The sequence below is a fragment of the Microcaecilia unicolor genome, chromosome 1 (assembly GCF_901765095.1).
Source record: "Microcaecilia unicolor chromosome 1, aMicUni1.1, whole genome shotgun sequence".
Classification (NCBI taxonomy): Eukaryota; Metazoa; Chordata; class Amphibia; order Gymnophiona; family Siphonopidae; genus Microcaecilia; species Microcaecilia unicolor.
In genome coordinates this window covers 688315190-688331054 of record NC_044031.1, presented here as the reverse complement: position 1 = coordinate 688331054, position 15865 = coordinate 688315190, and the positions used below count along the sequence as shown (strand labels likewise).

General features: G+C 43.5%; 1 protein-coding gene across 1 annotated transcript in view; it reads left to right on the top strand.

Annotated features, from left to right (window-relative positions):
• Positions 1 to 15865, top strand: part of RAB8B (RAB8B, member RAS oncogene family) — a 135604-nt gene that overhangs the window by 49824 nt on the left and 69915 nt on the right. Inside the window, exon 2 of the mRNA XM_030188259.1 lies at positions 12324 to 12384. Coding sequence (XP_030044119.1) covers positions 12324 to 12384 — 61 coding nt within the window. The remainder of the gene's footprint in view (positions 1 to 12323; positions 12385 to 15865) is intronic.

Genomic DNA, 15865 nt, shown 5'->3' with positions numbered 1-15865 from the left:
TGTTCTCAGTCTCCCTCTGCTGGTAGGCATGCATAACCCAAGCGTCTTGACCGGTCTGGAGGGTCTAGAGGAAAGAAAATTAGCAGGTAAGGCCTAATTTCACCATTCCTCTTGTGTTTCACTTCTAATCCTGTGGGCTTCAGACTTTACTTTATCAGAGAAATACAAAAATCTCAATATAGCACACCAATAATATTTGAAATTTTGAAAAAACCTCCTTCCCCTTTAAATACCATTGAGGTTTTATAAGTGGTCTAGCTTTTTTTTTCCTTCATGTGAATTTAATGTTTATAAATTCAGAAAAGAAATAAGATGGTACTAGCTGAGTGAACAAAAATAATAATTGAGGAAGTACTAGCAATTTGGTAGTACTAATTCTTCCTAATCAGAATTTGTTTAAAAAAAAAATAGCAAATATGCTATAATCAGGTGGTTTCCATTTTGAAAAATTATTATGTATGTGTGTGTATATATATGTATTTTTCAAAATGGAAACCACCTGATTATAGTACATTTGCGATTTGTGTATATATATCCTCTCTCTCTCTTTCTCTCTTCAAATATAGCAACAATTTGATTTGCTGATTAACACCCCCTCCCCCCCCCCACACACACATGCACCTTTTTTTTTTTTTACAAAGCCGCACAGCAATGTCAACACAGCCATTTACTTTTCATGGGGCTGTATCTGCACTTCAGCAACTGCTAGCGCGGCTTTGTAAAAGGTGGGAATAAGTGCCCCTTTTACTAAGGCGAGCTAGTGGATCTAGCGCATGCTAAACACTAAGATGGTCATAGGAATATAATGGGCATCGGCGTTTAGCACATGCTAAATCCGCAACACGTCTTAGTAAAAGGGGCCCTAAATTATTCACATTGAGAGTTGGATTCAGTGTTTTTCTATATTGGGGAAAAACAGATTGTGGTATGATTAGAGCCAATGAGTCCAGGAGAGCTGGAATTTTTGCTTAGAATATATGAAGAGACAGTAATATTCCCTTTCAAGTAGTTTCCAGAAAATATCTGGCATGACATTAATTCAAGCCCTGGCACCAAGAGATTTTCCTATACTCCATGAATCTTCATTTGTTCTCTGTATTTTGTCTTCTGTCCAATTGAAATTAAAAAATGACTGGCTGGCTGAAGTACTGAGAATTGTAGGATTCCATTTCCATGGTGATAAGAAATAATCAATTTGACTAAGTATGCAGAACCACACCCAATTATCACCCATGAAAAATTGTAATCATGCCGCCTAGGGTGTGTTGATGAAGAACCTCCATGCCTTAGATCAGTTCTCATTCCTTAGAGATCAGAATGGTAAAATCTTGCTGTAATTCTGAAAGATTAAAGGCTCAGGATATTCTGTTATGAAATATGAACTTGTTTCTTTGCATGAGTCGCTCTTTGCAACATATGCAGTTCCAAGACTGCCCTTAGTCATCTACTGAAATACATCAGTCCCTTGGTTTTCTACATTTTACACTTACACCCACAAGAAACTCTGCTTTCCTTTGCAGATACTTAATTTTGAGACAAGTTTACCAGTCAAACTGTACCTTAGAGGAAGGAATGTGAAAGACTGATCTAAAGGCCAGTGTATTAAAAGGACATTATATAAACAAATATTAATGCTGCATTTGCTTTAATGCACTTGTGTTAACCTTCAATAACAACACAGATGAATGTAATAAAATGCTAGCGAGCTGAATCACACATGTAGAGTCTTGGATAATTGAAATGGGTTAACCAATATTTATTTGGATTTAGCTTGCACTTTTTTCCCAGTTGTAGCTCGAGGTGAGGTACAATAGGTATTTTTCTGTTCTTGGAAGGCTTACAGTCTGAGTTATTTTATTTTAGTTACATTTGTACCCCGCGCTTTCCCACTCATGGCAGGCTCAATGCGGCTTACATATACAGGTACTTATATTTGTACCTGGGGCAATGGAGGGTTAAGTGACTTGCCCAGAGTCACAACTGTGCCTGAAGTGGGAATCGAACTCAGTTCCTCAGTTTCCCAGGACCAGAGTCCATCACCCTAACCACTAGGCCACTCCTTCACTCCATATCCATATTGAGTTTGTTCCTGAGGCAGTGGAGGATAAGTGACTTTGCCCAAGGTCACAAAGAGATACAGTGAGATTTGAACCAGGCTTCCCTGGTTCTCAGCCTGCTACTCATCCAGTGATAATGCAAGAGCTGAACTTTGTGCCTTAGGGCCTCTTTTACTAAACCACATTAGCGATTCCTGGCACGGCAAATGAGAGGAGGCCCATAGGAGTTGATTGGGCTTCATTTGCGCCATACAGTTATCACTAGCACAGTTTAGTAAAAGAGGCCCTTTAGTGTCCCAGCCACACTGATCTGGACAAGTGAGATTGTGTTACCTTTCCTACCAGCAGATGGAGGTAGAGAGCTGAAACGTCCAGTGACATCACTGGGATATAGGCTGGTGCTCTGCTGGAATTTCCCAGTATTTCTATGCCTCCAGCAGATGGAAGGGTGTTCAGGCTGGTGTTGAGCCTATACCTAGCTCCAGGTTGCACAGGTCCATTGGCCTATTGCCATGGTTGAGTCTAATGTCTTTGTTCCTGTCCCAGTCCTCCATCAGCTAGGTCCAGTCAAGTGAAGAGCTAGAGCTCTACAGTCCCCAGCTAGCACTTACGGGTGCTTGTTAGATTGTAGTCAGGCTTGGTCCCCATGGAGCCCTTGCCTGCAGGGGTGTGGGTCCCCATCTCCCTCCATCCCTTCCCAGGGGCACCTTGCGCCTAGTGGCTCTGGGTAGGCTGGTCCTTAAAAAAAAAAAAAAAAGTTGGATCTGTGCTTCCCAACTTTACTTTATTTCCCTGTTGTTCAGGGGAAATAAGATTTTGGGAGAAAAATAAAAACCATGGGCTTTGCAAAAATTAAAAATAGAAAAAGCCACCTTAGACCAGGGGGACTGTGGGGGCCTGAGGAGTGCTGGGCCACAAGCAGGAGTGCACCACCCTGGGGAGGTTGACCACATCGTTTGGAAATTTCCAATCTTTAATAATTTTTAGGTAGCTCCAATTCAAAGCGATTTTACAGGATTAGTTCAGCATAAAATATCCTCAAATGTATAAACATAAAAATAAATAAAACATAGAACAAAGCCAATATATTTGGTTAACGCATCACAGTAAAATAAAATCCAAATATTTTTATGATGCCATCCCCTCTGATTATATAATCCTGTCAAGATTCTAAAAAAGTGTGTTAAATCCTTTTCTTAAACTGTTCTAGATGTGCTTCCAATTGCATTTCATGGAAGAGAGAATTCCAAAGGACAGGCACAAGAAAAAAACACAGAAGTCTTAGTAGTATCAACTCACACACAGTAATTAGAAGGAATTGCTAAGCAGTTCTGGGATTGTGATTGTAAGGACCTACTGGGATAGTATGGCATTGTTTGGACAAAATCATCCCAGAATAAAATGCCTTATATGCCAAAATTAAGTTGTTTGCAGTGTTTTGTAAAACCACATCTGGATAATGCTTGAGGTCCACTATCTTAGCCCAGCTGGGTTCAAACATTTCAACCACGTGTACCCATGTGTGTGTGTTCCGTTAGGAGCCACATGGTTAAGGAGTGACATATACTTTATTTATGTTATTTATTTATTTATCACATTTGTATCCCCCACCTTTTCCCACTGATAGGCTCAAAGTGGCTTACAAAAATATTGTAGTAAGTTACAATGCAAGAAGTACAATTTTTCAAATTTAGCAGAATAAAAAATAACAGTTAAACAGCGATGGGTATTGAAGTAGGATATGAATAACAATAATCAGTAGTAAATATGAAAAATAAGATGTAATTAGAGTCTATTGGATATTATAGTAAGGGATAATTCTGATTATGTTGAACCTGGGGAGTAAGCCGCCTTGAACAATACTGTTTTCAATGATTTCCTAAAGTTTAGGTAGTTCTGGGTAGTTTTTGTTAATTTGGGTAAGGTGTTCCACAGTTGAGTCCCAATGTAAGTGAAGTTTGAGGCGTAAATTGATTAATACTTTAAGCCATTGCAGTCTGGGTAATGTAAGTTCAGATAAGATCGCGATGAACTGGTTCTGTTTCTAGGTGGCAAATCAACCAATTCAAGCATGTATTCTGGTACCTCACCGTAGATTATTCTGTGGATTAATGTACATATTTTAAAGGCTATTTGTTCTTTTATAGGGAGCCAATGCAGAATTTCTCTGAGTGGTTTTGCTCTTTCAAATTTAGATTTTCCAAATATCAGTCTTGCCGCAGTATTTTGGGCTGTTTGTAATTTCTTGAGCAGTTGTTCTTTGCATCCCGCATATATAGCGTTGCAGTAATCCATCTGGCTCAAGACCATGGATTGTATCAAATTGCGGAAGAATTCACAGGGAAAGAAAGGTTTTATTTGCTTGAGTCTCCACATTGAATAGAACATTTTCTTTGTAGTGTTGGTCTCTTGAGACTCTAGTGTTAAGTATCGATCTATTGTGATCCTTAGAAGTTTCAAATTATCTGAGATTGGCAGTGAAAGGTTGGGGGGTATTTAAAAGTGGTGGGATTATAATTGTTATATTGAGATGATAAAATGAGACAGTGGGTCTTTTTGGCGTTTAGTTTCAGATGGAAGGAATTTGCCCATTTTTCCATTATGGTCAGTCCGAGTAATTTGATTGGTAATTTCTTCCAACTTCTTGCTGAAAGGTATATATATTGTTACGTTGTCTGTGTAAATAAAAGGATTTAAACCTAGTCTGGATAGGGCATTAGCTAATGGGGTCATCATTATATTAAATAGTATAGGGGACAATGGCGATCCTTGAGGGACTCCTCAGGCTGCATTCCATGAGGATGATAAGGTTGAGTTTACTTTCACACGATAGGATCTAAGTGAGAGAGAGCCCTTGAACCATTCAAGTACAGGTCCACCTATTCCGAAATAGTCCAAAAGATGCACCAAGATGTTACGGTCAATCATATCAAATGCGCTGGACATATCGAATTGCGAAAGGAGTATATTCTTTCCAGCAGCAATTTGTATGTAAAATTATTTATTTCAAGATAGTAATTTTTTAATGCAATTGATGGTGATGCAAGTGGTACCATGGAGGCTGCTCAGCTCCAGCCTCTGCAGTCAGTTATGTGGATAGATTTGTTAACATGAAGCTAAGTCTCAGGTGTATATAAATAGTAACAGGCTTCAACTAATATACATTTACTAGAAAAAAAATGAAAAAGGATTGTCCCTTCAAACTGCAGCAAAAAATTAAATGAATCAACAATTGATGAAAGTGATAGCAATAATTTACACAGTTATGCAACTTGTATAAATTCTCAAATTGTTTTCAGTACCCAGGTTTTTGTTTTTTTTTTCTCTCACCTGTGCACCCCATACAGTGTCACATATACCTCTGAAACTGGAGGGAAGTCTCCTCTTAGTAGCACTCCTTCATAGGACACAGCATCTTCCTCCCTCCTGTCCTCAGGATCAAACATATTGCTTACGTTGCATCCAATCTTGGCTGGTCCTCTTAGAAAGGAGATTTTAATTTCAGTCCTTTTTATGCCACTTGTCTCAGCACTCACCTGAGCTATAGGGCCAGCCCAAATGTTTTAGATTTTTAAACGCAAGTTGGGTTGTTCAAAGTGCTTTAACTACCTAAGTCAGATTAAATGTGCAAAAGTATATCGGTCTCTGAAACATTAAGTCCTTTTTATGATGTAAATGTGTTATGCATTTAATGTCTCAAACTTTTGTGTATAACATTACTCGCTAAATCGCAGAAAGTGGCAAGGTATGTGAGTGCAGTCTAACTAGGATGCTGCAAACCACTTCCTGTTAATTAACTTTAGTAACAAAGGACATTTTTTATTTGTTACATTTGTACCCCGCACTTTCCCACTCATGGCAGGCTTAATGCGGCTTACATGGGGCAATGTTCCCCAGGACCAAAGTCCACCACCCTAACCACTAGGTCACTCCTCCACTCAGCTAGTGCAGTTAATTTTATGACGTTGTGCTTTACAAAAAGAAACCTCCTCAAAATTCTCAGAGAAAAACACCACCATTCAAATGTGCTTGTGACAATGAGGCTTAAGATGGGCTGAAAAATAGTGAGCAGCAGGTTGACACATGCCATAGTTCTTGGTACCCACCCTTCAGTGCCATAATATGAATGCAGGAAATTATAAGTACATAAGTAATGCCACATTGGGAAAAGACCAAGGGTCCATCGAGCCCAGCATCCTGTCCACAACAGCGGCCAATCCAGGCCAAGGGCACCTGGCAAGCTTCCCAAACGTACAAACATTCTATACATGTTATTCCTGGAATTGTGGATTTTTCCCCAAGTCCGTTTAGTAGTGGTTTATGGACTTGACTTTAGGAAACCGTCTAACCCCTTTTTAAACTCTGCCAAGCTAACCACCTTCACCACGTTCTCTGGCAACGAATTCCAGAGTTTAATTATGCGTTGGGTGAAGAAAAATTTTCTCAGATTTGTTTTAAATTTACTACACTGTAGTTTCATCACATGCCCCCTAGTCCTAGTATTTTTGGAAAGCGTGAACAGATGCTTCACATCCACCTGTTCCACTCCACTCATTATTTTATATACCTCTATCATGTTTCCCCTCAGCCGTCTCTTCTCCAAGCTGAAAAGCCCTAGCCTCCTTAGTTTTTCTTCATAGGGAAGTCATTCCATCCCCGCTATCATTTTAGTCGCCCTTCGCTTCACCTTTTCCAATTCTACTATATCTTTCTTGAGATGCGGCGACTAGAATTGAACACAATACTCAAGGTGCGGTCGCACCATGGAGCGATACAACGGCATTATAACACCCTCATACTTGTTTTTTTATACCTTTCCTAATAATAGCCAACATTCTATTCACTTTCCTAGCCGCAGAAGGTTTCAGTGTGTTATCGATGACGACGACACCCAGATCCCTTTCTTGGTCCGTAACTCCTAACGTGGAACCTTGCATGACGTAGCTATAATTCAGGTTCTTTTTTCCCACATGCATAACCTTGCACTTGCTCACATTAAACGTCATCGTCCATTTAGCCGCCCAGTCTCGTAAGGTCCTTTTGTAATTTTTCACAATCCTGTCGCGAGTTAACGACTTTGAATAACTTTGTGTCATCAGCAAATTTAATTACCTCACTAGTTACTCCCATCTCTAAATCATTTATAAATATATTAAAAAGCAGCGGTCCTAGCACAGACCCCTGAGGAACCCCACTAACAACCCTTCTCCATTGTGAATTCTGCCCATTTAACCCCAATCTCTGTTTCCTGTCCTTCAACCAGTTTTTAATCCACAATAGGACATTTCCTCCTATCCCATGACCCTCCGATTTCCTCTGTAGCCTTTCATGAGGTACCTTGTCAAACACCTTTTGAAAATCCAGATACACAATATCAACCAGCTCCCCTTTGTCCACGTTTGTTTACTCCTTCAAAGAATTGAAATAAATTGGGGGACTAAATGATAATTATACAACTGATCTAAATTATGAGTAAGGTTTGTGTTTTTGAGGAATTTAAGAACAGTTGTACAACAGTTGATTGTTTACTCTCATTTTAGTGATGTTCACTATGACTTCATGGCTGTATGATAGGACTTTTTATTTTCTTTTCCTGCCATCACGAACTATGTTAAATATTGTCCATCCAGTCTGCCCAGCAAGATATTGGAGCATTGTAATTGCTGTTCTCCGAGGACAAGCAGGCTGTTGTGTGCTCACAGCTGGATGATGTCATCTTATGGAACCTAGTGCAGATGCTGACTAGAAAGAACAAGAATTTTCTAGCAGCTTCCCACTATGCATTCACTGGTGCCTTCCCACCTGACGCATGAGTGCGGGTCCCTCGGTGTTCCTTTTTCCATAGAGTAGGGAGGACGCATCATTGTGTTCTTCACACAGTGTCTTCATGTGTGTGTGTGTGTTTTTTTTTCTCTCCTTTCAAATTTTTTTGTTTTCTATTTCCCTTTAAATTCTCTGTTTTTTATCGGCCTTAGTTTTTTGCGTACTTCTAGGCCCTTTTTAGGATGGAACCCCGACCTCAATTTGAGCACTGCCCCTTTTTTCCAGTTCAAAATTGAGTTTAATTTGGTTGCAATCCTCTTATTGATATCCCAGAAGACCCCCAGTGGCTTCAAAAGGTTCGCCCAATGTAATCGGGTGATTTTAGTGATGGGACCCACACAACTGGTGCATTGGTTGCCTTGTACGTGAACATGAGCCTAACTCTTGTTCTCTCTGTTTGCAAATGCAGCTGAGGACACAGGGGGTGTGGCAGGTTCAACAGGAGAAGCTTTTTGGCTCCTCGAAGCCAATATATCAACATTGACACTGGCACCGAAAGCATCAACCTCAATGGCTGCCAAGACTTCACTGGGAGTGCACTGGCATCGAGGAGGTCTTCACCTCCCTTGACATCAGGCACTGAGAGTAGGCCCTATGACTGGTCAACATCGGACCCGATACTCAGGGCATGTATTGGTTTCACTTCCTTGTCGGCACCTAAGGACAGGACCATGATGCTGTGCTTAGGGGGGGGGAGGGAACAGCCAAACAAACAAACATAAGTATCGGTCCTCCTTGACGTACGATACTTGGAGCGGCAGGGCATTGGCCTTGTCTGTCCCCGAGAACTGCTTGTACTGGGAGGAGCTCTCCGCTTCCTTGGAAGAGGTGCCGGTGTGCAAGTCTCCTAACAGATGCTGCACAATCTACTCAGGCCTCAAGGGTGCTTGCACCATCTGCAGATCCAGCCCAGGTTCTCCCTGAGGTGCCTTCCATGCCAGTGCAGAGTTCCTTGACACCAGCACCTTGAAGGGCGTTGACCTCAATGCATACAGTACCACTCTCGATAGGGGAGGAAGCTTCCCCGAACTCAGATAGTAGGGCTGTACCTCGGCACTCTTGGACATGGATCCACTGAATTAAGGCAGATACCCAGGTTGTACTAAATGAGTATGTATGGTGAAGTGTCTGAATGGAACCACTCATGGGATTTGGAGGAGGAGTCTTATGGGATCCCTTCTGATCCCTCCATGCCTAAAAAAACAGACATAAATCTCCACCTGAAGGGTTTCCTTTGACCGCTTTTGTCAGGGAGATGGCATCTGCCATCCCATTTAAGTCAGAAACGGAAGAAGAGCCCAGGGCAGAGATGTTGACTGTCCTGGACTACGAGTCTCTTTCTAAGGAAGGGGTCACTATATCATTGCACCATATCCTTAAGGATGCACTGATGAAGAGCTGGGAATCTCCCCTCTCAGTGCAGGTTGCACTTAAGAAGGTGGATACGCAATGCCATATCCAAAAGGCTCCCAGATTTGAGAGAGCTCAACTGCCACACTGTTCTCTGGTGGTTGAATTTGCTCTCAAATGAGCTAGGAGTTCCAGGACTCATGCCTTGACACCCTCCATGTATAGAGGTCAAGACACTAGACTCGTTTAGGAGGAAAACGTTTTTCAGGCCTCTGCTCGTTGCCTGCATCCAGTCTACCAAGCTCTACATGAGCTGTTATTTGTAGTCTTTGGTCCACATTACTCTGTCTCGCAGATACTCTCACACAGGAGCAGGCCGCAGAGGTTCGCCAGTTGGACAGCAAGCAGCTGGAATGTAGAAAATATCTGGACAGGGGCATGTATGACTCTTTTGATATAGTGTCCAGACTCTCTGCTATGGGTGTGCAGATGCATGTCTGTGACCTAGAACCGGTGGTTCAGGGGAGGTTGGCAGATGTTCCTGGCTGGGGTGACAGTTTGTTTGGAGAGAAAGTAGAGGTCACTTACCTCCTAAAGAAACATACGGACATCATTCAAACTCTGTCACTTCATCCTCCAGCTGCATCCTCTTCCTCACGTAGATTTTTGAGTGGGCCTAGACGACAAACCAACTCTTCTAAGGCGTAGATTCCTGCTGCCTTCCCATTCTGCCCAGCAGCCCCAGAAGCCTCAGCCAGCGCTGCAAGAGGGCATAGCTGCAGTTAAAGTAACTGTCCTGGACAGCCCCTTATAACTTTTGACCAGTGGGTTCTTCAAATAGTCCGTTTTAGTTATGGCCTGCATTGGCATCAAAGACCACCAAATTGCCCACCTAGAGCAACATCACTTGGCTCTCAGAACAAGCAGGTACTTTGTAGAGAAAATCTCCGCCCTTCTCCAGGCCAATACATTTGAACCTGTGCCATCAACGGAAGAAAAGAAGGGATTGTTGTTTTGTTACATTTGTACCCCGCGCTTTCCCACTCATGGCAGGCTCAATGCGGCTTACATGGGGCAATGGAGGGTTAAGTGGCTTGCCCAGAGTCACAAGGAGCTGCCTGTGCCTGAAGTGGGAATCGAACTCAGTTCCTCAGTTCCCCAGGACCAAAGTCCACCACCCTAACCACTAGGCCACTCCTCCATTCTATTCAAGGTATTTCTTGTGCCTGAGAAAATGGAGGGATTTTGTCCCATCCTAGACCTAGGGGCCCTGAACAAATTTCTAGTCAGAGACAAGTTCAGGATGATTTCCTTGGGCACCCTTCTCCCCTTGATTCAGAAAAATGATTGTCTATGCTCTTTGGATTTAAAGGATATCTATACCCATATTTCAAAACTTCAAGTCATGAAAAGAATCTTGGATTTTGAATAGGGAATGCCCTTACCAGTATCGTATACTGCCATTTTGGCCTCGTGCCAACTCTCAGGGTATTCGCCAAATGTCTAGCGGTAATAGTGATGTATTTACACAGGCTGGGAATGTACATGTTTCCCTATCGGGACGATTGGCTGGTCAATAGCACACAGGAGGGGGCATCGGAGTCAATGTGCCTACCTATTCAGGTGTTGGAGTTACTAGGGTTCGTAATAAACTACCCCAAGTCCCATCTTCTCCCAGTTAAGCAATTGAAATACATTGGAGCCCTGCTAGATACATTGTACGCTTGGACTTTTCTTCCAAAAATGAGAGCAGAGACATCTGCACTTGCCTTGCAAGTCCAAAGCAGCAAGCAGGTTGCAGCTCGGTAAATGTTGAGATTGATGGGCCACATGGCCTCAACAGTGCATGTCACGCCCATGGAACACACTATTCGAGAGAAGCCCAGTGGTCTCAAGGGGCTTATTTCTCTATATAAAAAAAAAAAAAATCCAGTCTGATTTGGCCCATTTTGAGCTTGATGTGCATCATAACTGACTTTTCCTGTATTTCAACTTTTATCCCATTCTGTTAAAAATTCAGAGTTATTTGACAGGCATTCTTTTTTTGACCCCTCTTTTACAATTATTTCCAACATCCATTGGATTGTAAAGAATAAAAATGATAAAGAAAAGGAGGAGTTTGGAAGAAGCTTAAGAGAGAAGTGAAGACAGAAAAATAACCACTGGATAAGGAAGATTGAAGTGTTTTCTACCCTTTATCTGAGCATTTTAATTTTAAGTTTAGTAATTGAAATATGTCAGCGTGAGGGAGTCGAAGGGAAGTGGCAGCATCCTATAAAGGATACTCCTTCATAGGGTCAGAGCCACTTTAAAGCCCAAAGTCCTGCCCAAGGGGGGGAATGACATGGGAGGGGAGGAGCTAGGAGGGCATGGTCCAAGAAATAGCTAGGTTAAGGAGGCTCAGAGGGAAGCAGTGATGGCCAGCTGTACTTGCCTCCACCACCTACATATGAACTGCAACTGCTGTAGTCAGGTAGGCCAAGTTCAACTTGGTACCTTGTAACTTTGGATTTTGATCCAAATAACTGCTGGAGACTACATTGGTAACCTGGAGAACCTGGTCAGAGATGAGGAAAGTGTACTGCTGTGCTGAAAGACAGTAACATATGCTATGGCCTTGCAGGAGCAGGCCATTACAGTACCTTCTTAATGTAGACCTATATGGTTTTTTTGATGCATTGATTTGTTTCCAAAAGAAATGTACTGCCTGATGTAATCTATTTTCTAATGAGTAGATATCCACGTCATATAATGTTTCTGACTTTTACTGTATGTTTTTTTTTTTACATGAGTTAACTGGGCTCTAGCTTATTAAATGTAACAGGTTTGCTACTACTACTATTTAGCATTTCTATAGCGCTACAAGGCATACGCAGCGCTGCACAAACATAGAAGAAAGACAGTCCCTGCTCAAAGAGCTTACAATCTAATAGACAAAAAATAAAAAAAAATAAGCAAATCAAATTAATTAATGTGAACGGGAAGGAAGAGAGGAGGGTAGGTGGAGGCGAGTGGTTACAAGTGGTTACGAGTCAAAGGCAATGTTAAAGAGGTTTGCTTGTTTAATCCACATTTGTTTTCCTTTTTGGGCAGGCATTGACTTCAAAATTAGAACTATAGAACTTGATGGAAAGAAAATCAAACTTCAGATATGGTAAGGTTGTTTTTGTCTAATTGAAAGATGAAACCAAACTTTTCTTTGACATGGAGAAGATCATAGCTCACAGAGTTAAATTTTGTTTCGCAATAAACGTTACTGCACACATCACTAAAATACTTTGAGTCTAATCTTTGCTATTGTGGTTATGCAAACATCTTTGATTTTCGTACAACATTTTCAAACTGTAATTTGCCCCTGGAAATTAAAAAAAAAAGTTTGCCCATGGAGGGAAGAGGAGTGCTCTCTATTCGCATGCTAGGCGTAGGTACACTCCTGCTTCTTGGCAGTACAGTTATTTTACATGTCAGTTTTGCAATTTTGCTGTTTTCCTTTCTTATTTACCTGTCTATGCTCAAAGAAATAAGTGTGATGTCTTTTCCAGATGATAGCTGACAAGTTTTACTTAACCATAAGCTTGCCAGGTCAGGAGACCCCAAAGCAAGCTCTTCTGCTTTCTCCAAGGACAAGCAGGCTGCTTGTTCTCACATGTGGGTCGACATCCACGTTGGCCCAGGAATCGGCATTTTGAAGGCAAAATATATTTAAAAAAAAAAAAGTTTTGCCAGAGTCTTCTGGCGCACGTGCACCGCGCATGCTTGGACGCATTCCTCAGTTTTCTTTTCTCCGCATTGAGGTGTAGTAGAGTTTTTTTTTTTTTTTTTTTTTTTTTTTTTGTATTTTTCTGCGCTCCTCTCAGACCCGAGAAAGTCTTCATTTGTTTTGTGGCGCTTTGCCTTCTTTTCTTTTCTTTTTTTCAAAATTCTACAGTTAAAAAAAAAAAAAAAAAAAAAAAACCCACTTCCTGTAGTTTCTTTATTTTTGCCCCTTTTAAAGTTTTCTTTGTTTTCGACGCGTTGTTCCCTTCTTTTTGTGCCCTATTTTCTTCTAACAGGCACAATCGTGTCTTTTGATTTCGCCGAAGCCGTTTTTCCTTCCATGTCATCGAAGACACCCAGTGGCTTCAAACATACTCTGTGCAACTGGACCATCTCAGGTACCGATACCCACGCCTGGTATATCCAGTGCCTTGGGCCCAACCATAGCCCAGCCGCTTGTAGTCTGTGTCTTCGTATGAAGAAACGGATCCAAGCGTCTCGAGAAGCCCAACGAGAAAAGCTTTTCGGGGCTCGGTCCGGTCCTTTGACGTCAACATCGACTTAGAGGAAAGCATCGATGTCGGGAGCAGAGGTAATGGCTGCTGAAAGACATATTCGTTCTGGGAGCAGTGAGGCATCGAGTGGGTCTCCACCTGCCTTGAGGCCTCCTGTTGTGCGGGTCCCCCGGGACCGACCTTCGTCGGACCCGGCCCTAATGAGGCGTGAGGATTCCATGTCCTCATCGGTACCGAGGAGTCTCGATGACGGGCGTTGAGTGAAGGCAAAGAAGCACCGTCATTGTTCTCCTTTGACACAAGGTGCCAGGAGCTCTGGGCCGTCGAGGGATTTGGCACCTGAGAAGCGTCGGCACAGAGAGGATCGCTCTCCCTCTTCAGGAGGTGCCGATGCGCCGGTCTTCTGGCAGCCCGGTACCTGCTCCCGAGCTTTGACAGATTCTGCCACCGGCTCCTTTACCGACCCCGCAGCCTAGTCCGACGACGGCTCTCGACGAGCGCATCAGGACCCTGCTTCCAGAGCTTCTGGAAGGATTGCTGCACCAGTCTGCTTCGGTGTCGGGGGTGCTTGCGCCTTCTGTACCATCTGCAGCGGCATCTGGCCCTTCGCCTGTGGTGAGGTCCCCGACCTTGGTGCCGCCTGCGGCATCAGTGTCGGGTAACACCCAGGTCGACTCCCCTTCAGCGTTGGTGGAGGAAGCTTCGCCGGAGTCCAGGCGGGCGTCAACTTCTCGGCACCGCCATCGAGGACATCGTTCCTCAGCATCAAGGCAGGCTCAGTTTCAGACTGCTCTGAGGGATGTCTTGTCCGATACTGAAGTTGAGCGTTCGTGGGAGGAAGGGGAGGATCCCAGGTACTTTTCTTCTGACGAGTCCTATGGGATTCCCTCTGAACCTTCCCCTCCACTAGAAAGGAGACTTTCTCCACCAGAGAGTCTATCCTTTACCTCCTTTGTCCGGGAAATGGCTGCGGCTATTCCCTTCCCTAAGGAGGTTGAGGATGAGCCCAGGGCTGAGATGTTTGAGGTCCTAGATTATCCTTCTCCGCCTAAAGAGGTTGCAGTGGGTCCTTTTGCATAATGTACTGGTCGTTCCCTCTGTCTAATACCGTGATTCCGAAAAAAACTGAATCCCAATATCAGATCCAAGGGGAACCTGGATTGATGAGGTCTCGGCTACCTCACAATTCCATGGTGGTGGACTCCGCTCTCAAAAGAGCCAAGAGTACTAGGGACTATGCCTCGGCGCCCCCAGGCAGAGAATCTAGAACCTTGGACTCTTTTTTTTTTTTTTTTTTTTTTTTTTTTTTGGGGGGGAGGAAGGCGTATCGGGCTGCTAAGCTCGCTTCCAAAATCCAAACATACCAGCTCTTCATGAGCATCCACTTGCGGAACTCGGTGAGGCAACTGTCTAGCTTGATTGATGCTCTCCCTCCAGAGCAGGCCTAGCCTTTTCGCCAGGTGGTCAGGCAGCAGAATGCGTGTTGAAAATTCCTGGCCAGGGGTACTTTTCGACACTTTTGATGTAGCATCCAGGATCTCTGCCCAAGATATAGTGATGCGCAGACTCTCATGGCTGCGTGTCTCTGACCTGGATCATTCGGTCTAGCAGCGGATGGCAGATGTTCCTTGCTGGGGGGATAACCTTTTTGGTGGGAAAGCAGAGGATCTAGTTGACCAGCTCAAGAAGCACAATGATGCTATGGATTCTGTCTCCCGCCGGGCGTCTTCTGCTACTACCTCCTCATCTAGGAGGTTTTTTGGAGGGAAGAGGAGTGCTCTCTATTCGTATGCTAGGCGTAGGTACACTCCTGCTTCTTGGCAGCTGCCCAGGCTCAGTCCTAGTGCGCTTGTTCTCATCAACAGCGTTGTGCCTAAGTCCACTGCGCCTCCCCAGCAAAAGCAAGGAACGGGCTTTTGACTGGCTCCAGTTCAGCATAGCCTCAGTAAATGTGTCCATGCCGGACGAATTGCCGGTTGGGGGGAGGTTAATGTTTTTTCACCAAAGGTGGCCTTTTATAACCTCCGACCGGTGGGTTCTTCAAATTGTCTTGTTAGGATACACCCTCAATCTGGAATCCAAGCCTCCAAATTGCCCACCGGGAGCTCAGTCCTACAGCTCCCAGCACAAGCAGGTACCTGCAGAGGAACTCTCTGCCCTTCTACAGGCCCAAGCGGTCAAACCCGTTCCACCAGGGGAGATGGGCTGGGATTCTATTCCAGGTACTTCCTTGTGCAAAAGAAAACAGGCCCATCCTAGACCTAAGGGCCCTGAACAAATTTCTAGTCCGAGAAAAGTTGAGGATGGTTTCTCTAGACACCCTTCTTCCCATGATTCAGGAAAACGATTGTCTTTGCTCTCTGG